At 42.4% G+C, this 19011-nt stretch overlaps 1 protein-coding gene across 1 annotated transcript in view; it reads right to left on the reverse strand.

Moving 5' to 3' along the window:
- Positions 1-18461, reverse strand: part of PHF3 (PHD finger protein 3) — a 93141-nt gene extending 74680 nt beyond the window's left edge. Inside the window, exon 1 of the mRNA XM_015417876.1 lies at positions 18205-18461. Within this exon, the coding sequence (XP_015273362.1) occupies positions 18205-18448 (244 nt within the window). The 5' untranslated portion in view covers positions 18449-18461. The remainder of the gene's footprint in view (positions 1-18204) is intronic.
- Between the last annotated feature and the right edge of the window lie 550 nt (positions 18462-19011).

Below are 19011 nucleotides of genomic sequence, written 5' to 3' on the forward strand. Positions count from 1 at the left end.
CCCCATATATGTAGTTTCCCCCTCCTTATTCTGTTGTAGTTTGTAGTGTTAATTAAAAAATAAATAAAAAATCCCCTCTGGGGGCTCAAAAAAGAAAAGAAAAGAAAGAAATTGAATCCGATGAAGACGGAGGTCCTGTGCCTGAGTCAGAGCGGGTCGGGGGAAGGTATCCCATTACCAACCTTCAATGGGGCACTGTTGGTGTCAGCGCCGAGGGTCAGGAGTTTGGGAATGCTCCTGGATGCTGCCTTAACAATGGAGGCCCAGGTAGCAGCCACTGCCAAGGCAGCCTTTTACCATCTATGGCTGATCAGGCAGTTGGTTCCCTTCCTTGAATGCAATGACCTGGCAACGGTGATCCATGCTATGGTAACCTCAAGATTGGACTACTGCAACACTCTCTACATGGGGCTGTCCTTGTCCCAAATCTGGAAGCTGCAGCTGGTGCAAAATGCAGCAGCCAGGCTGCTGATGGGCTTCTCTATACGAGAGCACATCCGGCCTTGTGCTGAAGGTATCGCACTGGCAGCAAATAGCATACCGGATTCGCTTCAAGGTGCTGGTTTTGACCTTTAAGGCCCTATATGGTCGGGGGCCTGTCTACCTGAGGGACTGCCTTTCCCCATATATCCCCCAGAGAGCACTGAGGTCAGGGTCGCAAAATCGCCTGATTCTCCCTGGCCTAAAAGACGACAGATTGGTCATCACCAGAGCGAGGGCCTTCTCAGTGGCGGCTCATTTGCTGCACCTCCTAGCAAAAGTTGAGCACTTTCTTGAGAAATATGGAGAAGAGTTAGGACTCCAAAGAGAGGAAGAGGGAGAAGAGGAGAGAGAGGAAAATAAGGACACGGAAGAGGAGGCTCCCCACTGGTGGAATGAGCTCCTGGAACACAGGACCTGTGAAATGGAGCTCTTCCACCAGGCTTTCGATTAGGAGCTGCCACTGATGAATGAGCTATCGACAACTGGACTATTATGGACACCATGCTGCTGGCATCCAGCACTACTTTGGACTCCGCCCTAGCTTCATTGGACCACCTCATAGAAATTCACCATCTGTACTTAATCTGCACTTTATGTAATTTGTTTGTAATTTTACGATTGTATTTATTGTATTTTATCGTATTTTAAACTGCTGTACGCCACCTTGAGCATGCCTGTGTGGGCAAGGTGGGATATAAATTGAATAAATAATTAATAAAAATAGTTTTTTGTTTAAGATAGGAGAAATCTTTTCTGTCAGAATGAGTAGTTAATTAACTGTTTGGTTTTTCTTTCCCTTTCCTGTATCCCTGAACCAAGGCTTCTGCTGTTATGCCAATAAAGGTGTGTTGTTTGTTTGAAACTCCCATGGAACTGGGGGAGGTCTGGCAACCCTAAAACAACATCATGAGAAGTGCTGTGATGAAGACAACCAAAGGAACATGTTTGAACAGACAGGATCTTCAGTTCATTTGGCATCCTAAAAGATCAAGAATTAAATGGAAAGTCCTCCAAGACATGAAAGAAAAGGGTGGGATGAGTGTACCGAACTGGATAATATATTATCAGGCTTGTGCATTAACCTGAATAAAATATTGGATTTTGTTGGAAGACGCGAGAACATTGGTGTTAGAAGGTCATGATCTTTATATGGGCTGGCATTCGTATATATGGTACGAAAAAGAGAAAATACACTCGATTCTTAATCAGTATACACTAAGGGGAGCCCTAAATAAAATCTGGAATGAAATAAAAGGGAGATTCTATAGGAAAACACCAAGATGGGTAACCCCGCTGGAAGCCTTCATAAAACCCTCACTTTTGACAACAGGTAAAAAAACCGAACTATAACATATTGTTAGAAGGAAATGACAATTTGAAAACAGAAGAAAAATTGACACGAGAATATCAAATTAATTTATTGTGGTGGGAAAATAACTTACTACGAGATAGATATGGTAAAGATAAACTAAAAGGATTTGAAGATAGGAATACCCAACTTGACAAGATATGGTTATCATCCAGTGATAAATTAATTCAGAAACTTTATGGATTTTTATTAGATTATGAGCTGGATGAAAATATTAAATCTGTTATGATTGCTTGGATGCAGGATATGGGAAAAGAGATTGAAATAGAGCAATGGAATACAATATGGAAGTCTGCGAAATTCATGAGAGCCATAGCCTATAAAGAAAATATTTATAAAATGTTTCACAGGTGGTATTGGTCCCCAGATAAAATTGCAAAGTGCTATCCACAAATATCCAACAATTGTTTGGAAATGTAAGTTGAACGTGGGGACCTTTTAGCACATGTGGTGGAAATGCAATAAAATTCAATTATACTGGAAAATGGTTCACAAAGTTGTTAGAAATATTGAATCTAGATGTCGTGTTAACACCAGAAACCTACCTATTGAATATAATTCCAAAAGGTTATGATAAGCAAGATGTATATTTATTAGTATATATCATAACAGCTGCGAGAATATTAGTAGCTAAAAATTGGAGAATGGATAAAATACCCTCAAAAGAGGACTTAATAGTAAAACTATTAGAACTAGCACAAATGGATAATTTAAGTTTAATACTTCAGGATAAAGACCAAAAAATACAGAGCAAAAGATGGTTAAGGGTATATAACTGGATTAAACATGTAAAAAAGTAATAAGAAAAGAAAAGGAGACAATAGTTTGCTACATGACATGTAATTTGATTTAAAGACTCTAAATGTATATGTAATCAAAGAGAAATGTTTGTAATTTGACTGGAAATATGATAAATAAACGTGTTAAAAAAAGAACTAAGAGTGCCATCTGTACTTCACCCCAACCCGTTTCCATAAGACTCATAATTATAATCAGCAGCAAGAGTAGAACTCTAAAAAAAAAAAAAGGAAACTCTTTGCAGTTTCTCAAGTTTTCCAACCCTTCTGCCTGCATAAGGTAAAACTGCATCCAGTAGGGGGCAGAATGCTCAATAATGGACAGTAACAAAATTGATCTGTTTTGCTCACTGGCTCGTCCTTGCTGCTTTCTGTCTCTAGAGTTCCTTAAAAGCTGTAGGCTTTAAAAAAGCGAACAAAACGATGTTGGGGGGGAGTGCCTTCCTAATAAATGTGCTTCAGAGCCTATTCATCCATGGGGTAGGGGTGCAGACTGTATAAATTTATCCTAAGAACAGAGTGGTTCGCCATAAGGGGGAGGGGGGGAAAATAGTTGCCTGGTTAAGCATACAAGGAAACAGCTTTCCTACTGAAGAGAAGCGTCAGAAAGAGCTTTAGCTCACGTGGTCCTGACTGAAGAGTTTCTACCAGGCAGCTGAGTTTCTGCTCCGAATTTGTAGGTGATTTTAGCTAATGGGCTGCAAACCTCCTATTGAAAGAAAGGCGAGAAAACTCACTGGAGGTGCACCCCATTCTAGTTTGCAAGATAACTCCCCCCCTCCTGCTGCTATTGCGAGGGTGGGTGTGCGAGAATCTAGCTTCCAAAGGGACTTATTTGCAAAGAGAATCATGCCCAAAACATCTGGCTGGCACAGGAGGGGGGAGGGAGGCTGTTTTGCTAAGGCAGGCTCCAATTCGGATGCCAAAGGTAACAGCACTGAGTGTGGCTTCCATCCAAGCAGAAAAGAGGAAGGTGGGCGCGGGTTTCTTTGGGGGAAATTCAGCCTCTCTCAACCCACCTACCTCATAAGGTTGTTGGGAGGATTAAACGGGGAGGGAAGAAGCACCCACGAACGAGGGGTGCTCAGGTGATTTGGGCATCCTGACTGCAGCATTTGTTCCGACTACCCACCCTCCCCTTCACACGTGCAAGTCCTCACTCGATCCTGCAGTCATCCGATGCCCTAAAGTCCCCCCTAACGCTGCCATAAAGTCCTCCTTTCTGGCTGCCTCTCTTTCCTACCCTGCCCAGTCTCCCTCAGCAGTGGAGCCTGGACTCCAAGCCGGGGCCTGCGTCCGCCATTCCTCCACCCTCCCTCCTCCAACAGCCTTGCAGAGGGGAAAGGGAGCAAATTTGGCAACGTGACAGCGCCGGCACCCGTTTCCTTACCGCCCTGTTGCTGGGGGTGGAGACAGAGAGACGACATGGCTTGGAGCAGAAGGTGGCTCCAGAATGAGACACGGGATAATTTATTACAGTGTCTACTCTGGAGTTATTGGATTCTTTTTTAAAAAATGAATGTGGCTACCCCTGAAATAGACATGATCTGCTCCGCCCGCCCCTGTTTCTCCCCACCCTCGACAACCAATCCACTGCCCCACTCACCTGTGTTCAAGGCGCCAAGAGGGAGGCTGGGAACTGTGCTTCGGGCTGGCTGCCGACTGAAAAAACTGTGGTGGTTAAGGCCAGCAGCAGTAAACTGCTGGGGAAGCAGGGAGCCAGTGATGACTGGGGTGACTCTTTCGGCGAGGGGTGGGGCGGCAGGCCAGCAGCGCCCCCGCCCCCCTTAGGCGATTGTCTAACCTCGTGTTATGATAGATTCTGAATGCTAGAAGCAATTCCAGACTAGGGATGCCAGCCTCCAGGAGGGACCTGGAGATTCCCCAGAATTATAGCTTATCTCCAGACTATAAAGATCCGTTCCCATGGAGAAAATGGATGCTTTGGAGGGAGGACTCTATGACACACTGAGGTCCCTGTCTTCCTCAGGCTCCATCCCCAAATCTCCAGGAGCTTCCCAACTTGAAACTAGCAACCCTACCCCCCATCTCCCACCTCTTGCCACGGGGAACCTAGCAACTCTATTCCAGACACAACAGGCTGGCTACTTTTGGACAGAGTGTTGGATTAGATTGACTTCTGGTCTGATCCAGCAAGATAACAGTTATGTTCTTCTCTTAGTTTTTACAGTTTTCATTTTAAGGTGATGTTAACACAGGTGGTTTCTCACAGAGGGATCCAATTTGTAACTCAGAACACGTCATTTTACATTTATATTATATTTATATTTAGTACAAAACTTTGTACTAAAACACTTAATTTGACTGTAAAAATTAATTTTGTTACACAATTCTATTTGAGATCAGCAAGATTGCCTGAGCTTCTCACCAGCCTCATGCCCATCATGAAAATTTGAAAATGCATACACAATAATCAATATACATGAAAAAGTTAAGTTTCTTTTTGTGCTGACTTGGCTGGTAGCCAACGAGGCGATAAGCTAGAAGTTGAAGACACGAACCAGAACCAAGTTCAGTGAGAAAGCCAAAGGTCTGATAGCCGTGAAGTTGTTTCAAGAATGCAGGTTTCCAAAGGCAAGGAGTGACTGCTGCACACTCAGAAGCAGGTCTGATTTTGCAGAGTTCTTGCCGTGCTGGAGCAGGTGCACCAAGGGGTTTTAAACAGATCCTCCCTCCCTTTGGAGTTGAGTCTGCAGAGGCTTACCACTTCTTTTGTTGACGTTGCTGGAGCTTCAGCCTGGCACTTCTTCTTTGTTCCTACAAAGTCAGCCTCTGCCATGCCCTATGTCTGGGGCACTCAGGGGAACTAGGCGGGGAGTCTGGCCTTGGGGCTTCTGCAGCTGGGGTTGCTGGCCCCGGCTCAGGAATGGTCTCTCCTTCTGGCTGCACCTCTTGTGCAGCTGCTGGGGACTCTTCCTCCTCAAGTACTGCTAAGGGTTCTTCCTCTGGGCTGTCTCTAGAGGAGGCTGAATTGTTCCCTGTCTCTTCCTCATCTGAGGAGTCAGCCTCAGCCGGAGCCGTACCCACAACATTTTTACTTTATGCAGCTATCCCATTTTCTGAAGTCCACAAAGCTTGAAGTAAAAGTTCAGAATCAGAAACAAGTCCTTATTCAGACATAAACAATGGTTTGACCATTATAAGAACCACTCTTGGAAATCCTTGAATTCAGATACTCCTCCCATCTCATGATGGTAAGATATTCTTCCTGAAAAAACAGAATTTATCATACTAGATGAAATGACAAACTATGGCTTGTTCACTTACCTACAAGCCAAGATTCCAAACCAAAAACTTAATCCTGATTTGTAGGCAATGCAAAAAAAAAAAAAAAGTTTACCATTTCGTCCACTTTGGATGTCACAATAAAAATTGTAGTTTTTTTCAAAAACCAGGGAGTTTTTAATATAAGGTAGCATGTGAGGAGGGAGAATGCAAGCCAGAAGACTTCTGAAATGTATTCTCAAAACAAGGAAACCATGGTTTGTCTATTATATCTGAACTGAGCCCTTAATTTTAACAGGAGAAATTAATTTCTAGGATGGAGTAGGATTTTTTAAAAAACAAAAAACAAATAATGAGTTCAGAATAACTCATTTTTATTTACAGCTGTCAACATGTGCAACCCAATTCTTTCCTCAGAAACAAATCCCAACAAGTTCCAGTAGTCTTAATCTTAGATAAGTATGATCCAGGTAGTCAGCTGTGTTGGTCTGAAGTAGTAGAACAAATTTAGAGTCAAGTGGCACCTTTAAGACTAACAAAGGTTTATTCAAAGTATGAGCTTTCGTTTGCAAGGCACACTTGTTCAAATACAGTGGAATGGTAGATGAGGTTCTAAACTGATAGATAGGGATTTAACAGCAAATTAACATGTAACAATATGTTTAAGTTATGCAAAGTGAAAAACTAAATAATAATAAATAAAAATAAAAATAATAAAAAATAAACAAGCAGATTAACAAAGCCAGAATGGTACCCAGAGAAAACCTGTTAGAAGACAGGTCCAAAAGAGACAATAACAGAACACCACTAGTGGTCACATACAGCTCTCAAGTAAAAGCATTACAACACATCATCAATGACTTACAACCTCTACTGGATAATGACAGTTCCCTTTCAGAAGTACTGGGGGGCAAACCTTTTCTTGCATACAGACAAACCCCTTGTCTCAAACAACTCCTCATCCACAATAATGCAACATCTCATTTGAACATGGACACTTGGACCAGAGCTTGCAATAAACCCAGATGCCAACTTTGCTGCCACATACACCCAGACAACACAATCACTAGACCCTAACAACATCAACTACACCATCAGGGACTCATTCACTTGCTCATCTTCTAACACTGTATATGCCATTAAATGTCAGCAATGCCCTTTGGTTCTCTGCATAGGACAACAGGACAAACCTTGTGCCAGAGGATAAATGGACACAAATCTGACATCAGGAATCACAGGACTGAGAAACCTGTAGGAGAACACTTCAATCTTCTAGGACATTCAATGGGTGACTTCAATGTAGCTGTTTTTTTACAAAGAAATTTCAGAAACAGAATGGAAAGGGAAATTGCTGAATTACAAGTTATTACAACACTCGGAACAAAAACCTCCCGAGGATTCAACAGGGATACTGGATTTTTATCCCATTACATATGCTAACTCATTCAGTCCTCACATATGTATTCTCAACAAGCAGGACTATAAATCCTCTATATTTTAGTGTATTTCTTTTTCAGAATTGTATATTAGAATATTCTATAAGTTTAGAACGTCCTCTACCATTCCAGTGTATTTGAAAAAGTGTGCCTTGCACATGAAAGCTCATACCTTGAATAAACCTTTGTTGGTCTTAAAGATGCCACTGGACTCTAAATTTGTTCTACTGCTTCAGACCTGGATCTAATTTATTGGAATGGTAGATGAGGTTCTAAACTTATAGACAGGGATTTAACAGCAAATTAACATGTAACATGATGATGTTTAAGTTAAGCCAACTGAAAAATTAAATAACAAGTTTGATTATACTTCCCACTATTAGAAAAAACACCTTTAGACATATATCTGCTGTTTTGACATATTTATTGCTTTATTACTTAAACATCATCATGTTACATGATAATTTGCTGTTAAATCCCTTAAAGGTATTAAAGGTGCCAGTGGACTCTAAAGTTGTTCTTAGATAAGTATGTTAAGGAGTGGATTCTTAGTATGTATGATGATGGTTGATTGTCGAAGACAGGGCTATTTTTGGGCAGGAACGCACAGGAACGGAGTTCCGGCTGGCTCCAGAGTTGGCCACACCCAGCAGGAACTCGTTAGCATAATAGGCCACACCCAACAGCAGAAACTCATTAGGATTGGCTACATTAGGGGTGTGTGGCCTAACATGCAAAGACGTTCCTGCTACAAAAAAAACTCTGGGTTTTGACAACAAACAAGGTAAACAGAATAAGAAGCAAAAGGTGGGTGTGGCTGGATGACCACACTTCTGGTAACATGGGGGTGCGGCCTAATACGCTAATGAGCTGTGCTGGTCAGGGGTGTGGCCTAATATGCTAATGAGTTTCTGCTCTTCGGTGTGGCCTATTATGCTAACGAGTTCCTGCTGGGCTTTTTCTACAAAAAAAGCCCTGGTCGAAGATTTCAACATTATTAAAGTTTAACTGACTATGCAACTGTATTGCTATTCCGAAACTATATTAAAGAGATTTTTTTTTTCAGCTTTCTGTCCAAAAACATGAGTTTCTTCTGCATTATAACAATACTTACTGGCCCAAATCCAAAAAGCTACTTAAGATGTACCCAAACACTTGGTTATGCCTAGAAGGATTACTTTTTTCAAATACTCTATCACCAACTGCTTTCAAGTCTTCTCTCAGTACCAAAAGAAACACAGAATGAGTTTTACAGTTATTTGGATCTAGGACATTATCCTAGGCTAGACAATAAAACTGTTTTTTACTAGATTATTACTAGTTTCAATTTTATTTCAGTCCTAGTATCCCAATTTCAAAAAAATAAAGTATACACAGGTGTCTTAGGTTGCATACATTTTCTTTGGCATATCTAAACACTGCACCTATCTATCTGTACGTGCTTAAATACAACTAAGGCAACTTTTCTTTTAACATTTCATAAACAAAACAAGCAGTACAATTTTAGCAGCTAAATTACACACAACACATTTCATACTGTTAAACTAATAAAGTAAATTTAGCCTTAATAGGTACTGTATGCATCTCCATTTTTAAAAAAAATTGTCCACCTCGGAACAAAAAAAGGGATTTCCTTCTATTCCATAAACTACTTTGAGATTTCTGATAATTGTACATCACTGACTCCCAGCATACCAAGGAACAGAAACCGTGTGCTCTACAAGCTGCAAAGCTGCTTCCAATGTGGTCAGTTGCCTATCAAAGTTCACGGGGCATATTGTCAATAAATACCTATTACCAAAAATGGGTTCTGATGTAACGTACTAAGAGTCGAAATTTAAAGGATGCTTTCGTTATTTGTTATTATTATCTCTGGGGCTTTAAGTTCAAAAATACCTGAATGATACTGTAACTCTTTTGTAGGAATGTCGAGTGTTTATTATTGGATTATTTGCATGTTCTTGTTTGCTTTGTTATGAAAAATGAATAAAGAGAAATTAAAAAAAAAGTTTGACTGCTCTGACCAGATGTTCAACATTTTGAATTAATAACAAACCTACACAACTTTATGTGGAAGAGATGTGACGAATCATCATGTATGCCCACAAAAATTGCCATTGTTTGCTGAAAAAATTAGAATCCATTTATATAGATACTATTTTTAAAATAATACTTGCAAGATATCTCGTTTTTCAAAATGCTTTTTCTCTAAGTCTCCAATATTCTTTTATATTACTGGTATCCTAAGTGTAGAAATCAATGTTACACTGATATTCTAAGTCTCCACAATAATTGCTGCAGACATTTGAGACAGGAAAATTACTCCATAAGTATATATAATGGTCATTCAACTTTTCAATTTAATGATACCCAAATCATGAAAAAATATAGATAGATTTTTATTTCTTGAAACAAGGCCAACCCACACCAGAACAGCATAATGTACCTGTACCAATGTACCACTGGCCAATATTTATTCTGCCACATGTCATACCGACAGAAGTTCACATCTTTCATTTATAACCTGTTCTATTCTGAAATTATAGGCACTATCACAAAGTCCCTCCTATTCTGTCTGCAGCAATAGCAAAGAGGGAGCTCAGGGCTGGATCACTAATAAAGGGAGGCCAGAATGTTTGGTTCATATGGTAGCTAGAAACATGGGATCATACAAAGGTCCTGTATATGTTTGGGAACATAATTAAACTATTTCCCCAAAAACGCAGAATAAAAAATTTCCAAGGTCCACTAGACCGACCCTTGGCACTTACCATGAGGGGTCCTTCTACTCCAAGGAAAGGAGGACATCTTGTGTGATTCCCACCATCTTATCAGGGAGAGGCAGGAACCAAATCTTTCTTCCTCTTCCTGTGGAGTGGGAACACCCCCTTTTCAGTTTGGGAGACTACCAAAAGCAGTATGGATACAACTACTAATAAACAAGAAACAACTCCAAACATGGAATTTAACTTTAGACAGAACCATAGAAGGTAACATGGAAAGAACACGAAACCCAATAAGAATACACATAGCAAAATAAATTGGAAGAAGAGTTAAGGTAAGTCACATCTCAGAGAAAGAGAAATAGAGTGAGAGAGCGATGCATTGAGTGGGGCAAGATGTCCTCCTTTCCTCAGAGTAGAAGGACCCCTCACGGTAAGTGCCAAGGATCATTCCCCCTCTGAGGCAGAGGACATCTTGGGTACTTCCAAAGCAGTACCCTATGCCCTGGATGGGAGATCGCTCTCCTCTTCTATGATGTATTGTGAAAATCTTCTTCCGAAGGTGGCATTAGCCGAATCATGTAGGTTCAGTTTGTAGTGCCTGGTGAAGGTGGAGACAGAAGACCAAGTGGCGGCTTTGCAGACTTCTTCAATCGAAGCATGTTTCGTCACTGCCACATTTGTGGCTGCACTTCTTACTGAGTGTGCTGTAATTCCAGTGGGAGGATCCAAGCTGAGAGACTTGTAAGCCTCTGGAATGCATGTTTCAATTGTGAAGCTGATAGCAGATTTAGACATCTTGTTCCCCAGATTCGGAGGTAAATGTTAATAAACAGAGGCTCAGTCTTTCTGATATTGGCGGTATGAATCAGGTAAGCTTTGAGAGTTCTGTGAACATCAAGTGTGTGCCAGGACCTTTCTTTTGGATGTTTAGGATCTGAGCAAAAAGATGGTAAGTATATCTCTTGAACTCTGTGGAAGCGAGTTGCCACCTTTGGAATGAAGGTAGGGTCTGTACACAGGACCACTTTGTCCTTGTGAAAGATGCACAGTCCTGGATTTGCTGAGAGTGCTCCAATTTCAGAAATACGCCTGGCTGAAGTTACTGCCACCAGGAATATCATTTTCATGTGTAACCATTTCAGTGGGACCTCCTGAATAGGTTCAAACGGTGCCTTGGTGAGAGCAGATAGCACCGTATGTAGTCACTATGTAGGAAATCTGTGTACTGGCAGAGGGCTGCGAAGAGAGGTTCCTCTCAGAAACCTGCATACATGTGGGTGTGTCAACAAGGAACAGCCCTTCATATGAGGAAGCACAGAAGCCAAGGCTGTGACTTGCTTTCTGAGTGTTGCTGGTTTCAAACCTGATTTGAGGCCGTCATGTAGAAAGTCCAAAATGGAGTGAATGGGAGGTTTCTGGTGTCGACTGATTTCTCTCCTACACCACCTATGAAAGGCTTTCCAGGTGGTATTATATATCCTAATGGTGGAGCTCTTTCTGGAAGCAAGAATCGTTTCTGTCACCTCCAAAGAGTATCCAAGTTTTAAGTAAGCACCATTCAAGTTCCATGTGGTCAGAAGCAGGCGCTCTGGATTCGGGTGCCATACTGGCCCCTGAATGAGCACGTCTGAATATACGTGTGTTTTGGATAGTTGCTGTAGAGTCAAAAACCACGGATGACGAGGCAACCATGGGGCCACCAGGAGAACTGTAGCCCTGTGTAGTTTTATTTTTCTCAGTACCTTTGGTATTATCAGAATGGGTGGAAAAGCATACAGTAGGCTCCTTGGCCAGGAGGCGGTCAGGGCATCCGTAGCTTCCACTCTGTTGTGATGGAACCTGGAAAAGAACCTGGGTAGTTGGTTGTTCTGATGTGAAGTGAACAGATCTACTATTGGCGTGTCAAAGTGTTGCAGTATCCAATGGAAGATTTTCCTGTTCAGCATCCACTCTCCAGGGTGAATCATCTGTCTGCTGAGCCACTCTGCTTTAGTATTGTCCAGCCCTCTGATGTGTTCGGCTCTGATGGAGGCTAGAGTCTTCTTCGCCCAGGATAGTAACATCAGCGCTTCTTTGTGAAGAGAGGATGATCTGGATCCTCCTTGGTTGTTTATGTAAACTTTGGCTGACACATCTGTCATCACTAATATGTGGAGGTTCTTTACCCGGTTGCCGTAGTTAAGGAGAGCTAGGCAGATCACCCTAAGTTCCAATACATTGATAGGTAACAGGGATTCCCCGTGAGACTGGCGACCCTGTGTTGGATTTCACTATTGCGAAAGAACTTCTTACCCTGGTGGAGATTGGCCTCTCACGTCCACCAACATAGTGTCTTTCTCACTGACATCGGAACTTGAAGCAGGGGGCCCTGTTTCTACATAATCTGTAATTGATACGGATGGAGGAAGGACTGCAGTGACGTTGTGTGAAGTCAGCCCCACTGAACCGCATCTAAGCTGGAAATTAGGAGACCCATCACCTTGGCTAAGGTGAGCAGAGATGTAGACGTGTTGTCAATGACGATCTTCACCATTTGTTTGATCTTCAGGATATTCTCTTCCAGAAGAAAAAGGGAGGCACTCCTGGTGTCTATCAACATCCACAGATGCTCTATCCTCTGAGACGAGGAGAGCGAACTCTTAGCCAGGTTTTTTTGTTTGTTTTTTTAAGTGTTTGTAATTAAATTTTAAAAAACAGTTAAAAATAAGAAAGCAAGTCCTGATGTTTATGAAGAGCAAACAGGGAAGTGTCAATTTTATGTGCTGCTGATGCTTCTAAGAGGGGCATCCGTTTTTCTTGGAGATTGTCAGGAACAGGTTGATTCTCAGATCGAAGGATACTAGTAGATACTTTGTCCTGTAAAAAAAAGTCCCACAGTTTCAGGTACCAGTCGCTCAATTGCAGTGTCGTCTTAAGATTTCCAGTGAAATGCAATGACATTCCTAGCAGCCGCAAGACATAATTCTATTAGCTCTTTCATAAGCCCATTGGGGGCAAGATGACTCCAATGATTCAGGAGGAACAAAGAGGGTTGCAGTTCGAGGGCGCAACCTGTGATTAGAAATATTTGGGCCTTGACTTCTCTCCAGAAGGCCTGGACCTTGGAACACTCCCACCAGCAATGAATATAGGTGCCACGGCCCCCACAGTTTTCCCAACATCTGTCAGAAATTGCGGGGTTAATGCCATGCAGCTGACACGGAGTCAAGTACCATTGAAATAGAAGTTTATAAGTTGACATTTGAATATTGGTGGAACGGGAGCGACAAAGAGGAGAGGACCAGATCGCAGTCCACTGTTCGGAGGTAAACGTGTGCTCCTTCAACCTTAGTTTTTCTGCACTGGAGATAGAAAGCAGAAAAATCAACGACTTGTCTTTATTCGTCTTAAGGCCAACTCTTAGCCAGGTTGATTAGAAAACCGGGTGACTGAAGACAATGAATTGTCTCCTGGATGTCCTGAAGAGCCTTCTCTTTGGAAGCAGACTGAATGAGTAGATTGTCCAGGTATGGATGGACATGAATGCCCCTCTTCTTCAAGTGTCCTATGGGGTTGACTAACACCTTGGTGAAGACTTTCGGGGCAGTCGCCAGACCGAAGGGCATCGCTCTGAATTGCATGTGTTGTTCCCCCATGCAGAATCTCAGGTACGTTCTGTGCAGTGGTAGGATTGGGATGTGAAGGTATGACTCTGTGAGGGCCAAGGAGGCCAGGAATTCTCCTGGTTGTAGTAGGTCGGTGATGGACTTGAGGGTCTCCATGTGGAGGTGCCTAGGATTAAGATCTAGGATGGCTCTCCAATCGCCATTTTTCTTGGGCATTGTGAAGAATATGGAATAGACCCCCCCTGGCCCTTTTGATTGTCTGGTACCAGTTCCACAGCCAGGATATCTAGAAGATGGCACATCGCTGCAAATGTTATGGCTCGTTTCCTGTGATTCTTGCAAAGTGGGGAAAATGATTAACCAGTCTGGGGGAGCCCTTAGAAATTCTATTGAGTAGCCTCTGGAAACTACTTCTAAAGTCCAAGAGTCTTGGGACTCTAGCCATGCTAGTTTGAAGTTAAGTAGCCTGCCCTCCACTGGTATCCTTTCTAAGTCATGTTTTAGTAATTTTGTTGTCGCTTCCCGGTTTCTCGGACCTGTTGGTAGTCTGTCTCCCAAAACGGGGTCCTGTGAAAGCTCTTTTATAAGGTTGCCTCGAAGAGTTCCAGGAACTTATTTTCTGGTCCGGTTTAGACCAGAAGAACGTGTTGGAAGAACGAAAGGAATGACTGACAGAGCTTCTCCTATCTAGATGCCGTAGATTCCAGGGCATGGCCTTTTTGTCTCTGGTTTCCACCAGGATCCTTTCTAGATGGTCAACAAACAGCTTCTCCCCTTGGAAAGGCTAAGCCATCACAAAGGACAGACTGAAGATCTGCAGATCAGACATGTAGCCAGATCCCCCTGTCTGTTAGAGGTGGGCTTAGCTCATTCAGCTTTTGTCTTTCAAAAAATTTTTGGAAAGGGAAATACTTTTTCAGAGGTGGCATATCTGGGAAAGAACTCCTCCATCCCCTTAGACCTATTTCTGGGATTTATGGCTGACAGGGACTTAGAGGGTAGATACTGGAAGTCCTCTGCCTTAAACTGTTTGCAAACTGTTGTGGGATGCTGATGTCCTCCACCTCTTCATCAGACAGAAACTCACCTTCCTCTCAGTGACCCAGGTCAGGCTCTGGGGACTGTTCCCTTTCCGAGTCTGAATAACTGTCTCTCAGGGCCTGCTTCCTAGCAGCCTTAGTAGGCCATAAGAACATGAGAGAAGAGAATGTTGGATCAGGCCAATGGCCCATCTAGTCCAACACTCTGTCACACAGTGGGCAAAAATACCAGGTGCCATCAGGAGTGAGGCCAGGACACTAGAAGCCCTCCCACTGTCGGCCCCCCAAGCACCAAGAATACAGTGCATCACTTGCCCCAGACTGAGAGTTCCTATCTATACGTTGTGACTAATAGCCACTGATGGACCTCTGCTCCATATGTTTATCTAATTCCCTTTTGAAGCTGTCCATGCTTGTAGCAGCCACCACCTCCTGTGGCAATGAATTCCATGTGTTAATCACTCTTTGGGTGAAGAAGTACTACCTTTTATCCATTATAACCCAACTGCTCAGCAATTTCATTGAGTGCCCACAAGTTCTTGTACTGTGAGAAAGGGAGAAAAGTACTTTCTCCTCTACCTGTTCTATCCCATGAATAATCTTATCAATCTCAATCATATCACCCCTCAGCCGTCATTTCTCCAAGCTAAAGAGTCCCAAGTGTTTTAACCTTTCTTCACAGACCAACTTCCCAATGTCTAGGGTATTCTATAAGTGTTGGAACCAGGGAGTTTGCGCAGGAAGTAATGGACCCCAGATCCACCAGGTGGCAGAGATTTAGAAATTCCTCCTTCATTGTGTGTCTCATGGACTCAAAAATTCTTGAAGGGTAGAATCCCTGTCTCGTGGGGGTACATTACCAAACAGGTGCCTTCCGAAGTCCTCTACCACTGGTCGATTCAGTGAAGAAGACCTGCCTGAATCTTCCGTCGGGAGATTGGCATCTGGGAGCTGGGACTCGAGCCGCAAGGCTTGTGTAAGTGTAGTAGCATTTCCCGCCAAAATCAAGGATCCAAGATGGCCACCGCCACCGGTCAATGAGCAGGGACATAAGTCTTTGGCAAGGTCTTCTGGACACTGCTGCTTCTTCCCTCTCTTCTCCCCACTCAATTTGGGGTCGTTGCCGGTAGCCGTAGCAAGCCTAAAGGTCATGCCGGCTCTGGGCACATCCCTGGCCAGCTCCATAATGATGGCGTCATTCTCTGTCCCGGAGAGAAAGCTGTCTGCTGATCTTCCTGGCATGGTGCAATCGCAAATAGGAAAAAAAAAAGAGAGGGACTCCGCGTCTATTTCTGAAGGCCGTTACAGCTGCTGCTAAACTCCCTCTAAAGGACAGGAGGTAGAGACAAATGAAAGAGGAAATTTTGGTAGTAAAAACACAAGCAGAAATGGTAAGGAGTAAGGAAAGTGAAAGTAGCTAACTCAAGGGTTGGAGGCAAAGCCTACAACAACCTCTCCTTGTAGAGGCAGGAAAAGAACTGAAAAGGAGGTGTTCTCACTCCATAGGAAGAGGAAGAAAGATTTGGTTCCTTCCTCTCCCTGACAGGATGGTGGGAATCACCCAAGATGTCCTCTGCCTCAGAGGGAGAACAGGGATTTTCAAACTGGAGTACAGGGGCCTTAGCAAGGTGAGTGCTTCTCATACATCCAGGGAACATGAAAATGGAGAACTCTTAGTTTTCGATAATGGAGCAAGGACTTTCTACCTTAGGGGAAGGGGGTGGAATTATTTCCCATCCCTTTCAAACCCTGGGAGTTCAAAGAGCTGCTGCTCTCCACTGTTATCTATCTTCCAGATCATCTCACAGCCAGAAAATGTGTTGACAGGTTGCTGGGAACCAACAGTTTAGCCCCAGAAAATCTGTTTGAACAGCACCAAGGAGGTATGGTTCTAATGCAGCGATTGAAATACTTCTCGTATTCTTTTACAATGCAAAGGATTTTAGCATACAAAGAGAGAAGGATGCCATTCTATATCCATAGAAAACAACAGTCTCTGATACTTTCCAACTGAACACCGGAAGTTCAGCTTTTGTGTGACACTGGTCTTTTTCTGTTTCTATAAGTAACACTCTGAATGTTTTTCGAGGCCTATTCCCACACCTATTTTATTTATTTATTTTATTTTATATTTCGATTTCTATACCGCTCGTGACCCCTAATGGGTCTCAGAGCGGTTTACAATGAACTACTTACGTAGTTGGTACCTAGCTAGGGCCACAATCTTTCACAGGGAGGGGATGTCCTAACAGTACCCATGCGGCGAAGTCTTTCTTATTCTCTCCGGCGGGCCTCGTCTTTCCTTCTGCGATCCGGATGACTGGCGACCAACTGGTCTCTATCTCAAAATTATTAACTGTCCTCTATTTCAAAATTATTAACCAATACAGAAGTTTGGTTTTGTTTTTGCTGTTTCTGCAACAAAGACCCTTCCAGTTAAGGGCTGAAATTACTTAGAACTTGGGTCAGGACATTTTGAAAACTGTTCCTGTGGAATCAGTTGCCTCCCTGAGAACAGACCCTGTGGGTCATGTACAGACAATAAAAATATCACTTTTATTGTGCTAGGCAAGAGTCTTACAGTAATGTTTTCAGGATAGAGCAGTGTGGAAGCCTCCACAGGGCACATATGGCTTGCTGCATACGGTTTGAAAAGGTGGTATGAACCAGTTAAGGGAGGAGGGGAAGGCCTGAAAGTCCATGAAATTTTTTTGATCCAGAAAAGAGGTTCTTAAATTGCTAATATCTTGAGAACCAACAGCATAGACTATAGAGTGCCAACAATCTACTTGTCTAACAAAACAGTTTGTTGCGACATTATACAAAGAACACTACAGAATGATCCAATTTTACCTTAAAATTATTTGATACAGCAGGTACCTGGTTATTAATTGTTATGTAATTTAATATTTTATACTGTTTTATGGTTTTATTTGGCATTATGCCCTGTTAGTCGCCCTGAGCCTTCGGGGAGGGCGGGATAGAAATCTAAATAATAAATAAATAAATAAGAGAACCATTTTGCAGAACTATAACTCAAAAGCAAGCAAAATTCTTGCACTGTGACAGAATCCACCAAACCAAAACTATCTCAAAAGATGCATAATCAGTCTCTTCTAAACTCCTTAAAAATGTGTTTGTCAAAGCTTTCTTTATCACATTTGAAGGAATATATGTTGCGATTGAGACAGCCTAAAGCTGCTGGTTATATTTACTCAGGAGAGGCATAACACCATACACAAACCAAGTCACTAACTATATTGGTATGATAAATACTAGCAAACTGAGAATAACTCTAATCATGTCTGTCCATATCCCATTTTAAAACTCCTAAATATGTACACATAAAGGCTCTCTTAGAAGAAGCGAGGGATAGCTAGTAGTTTAACCTTATGCTCAAAGCCATGAAACAGAATAGAAAAATGGAATCATATTTTCAGGGGACAGCACTAGACACTGCTGCTGTATTTAAAAGTGTAGTCTTAAAAATATTAAGAGTTACCTGTTGAACAAGGCATCTGGAAATTGGGATCAGTGCTATCCAAAACAGGCAAACAGAACTGAGCACTTGCAGATCCTAGCATAGGGTCCTTATCACTGAGCATGTTCTTCAGCGTGTCCTCTAAGACATTTTGACTTGTACTAAAATCCTCACAGACTTCATTCTCCAAGGTGGATCCTAGAAATAGGGCATCATCTAAGTGTTCAGTAGGAATTAAATGGTTAAATGTATCAACTATATCCATGAAGACTCCTGTGTGTCTTTAATCCCTATAGAAAGACAAGAAAAATACCATAAGAAAAATAAACTATGAATTATAAATTAGCTAAGAAATTAACAAATTTGATTTGGCTTACTACTAATTTGTAAGCAATTTGGCTTTTAGTTTGTGTTTCAATAATAGAAAACTTGGTTATTTAGTTTTAGGTTTTGTACACTTCATGTAAGAGCCCATCTACCTTTTTGGCCGCAAACACAGGTCTTTGAACCCCAGTCACTGCTTTCCCTCTCAAAGCTATGACACAGGGATAACTGACAGATATAAGTATGTGCTTAACCATGACAAAAGCAGAACAAAGGGGGTTTCTGCAACATGCCCACTGCATTCTCCCCTGCATTCTGCAACCATGCCCACTGCTTCTCCCCTGCTAGCATCCCCCCCCCATCACCTATACTTTTTTTCCCTCTTAGGCATATGTCCGCTGTGCCAAAAGGGGAGGAAATGTGGAGCGATGACTGCAGCAGAAAAGTTAAAGAACCCCTCTATCCCCACCTACCCCTTGAAACCCACCCACACCCACAAACCAT

The sequence above is a fragment of the Gekko japonicus genome, unplaced genomic scaffold (genome assembly GCF_001447785.1).
Source record: "Gekko japonicus isolate JY-2015 unplaced genomic scaffold, Gekko_japonicus_V1.1 scaffold512, whole genome shotgun sequence".
NCBI classification, from domain to species: domain Eukaryota; kingdom Metazoa; phylum Chordata; class Lepidosauria; order Squamata; family Gekkonidae; genus Gekko; species Gekko japonicus.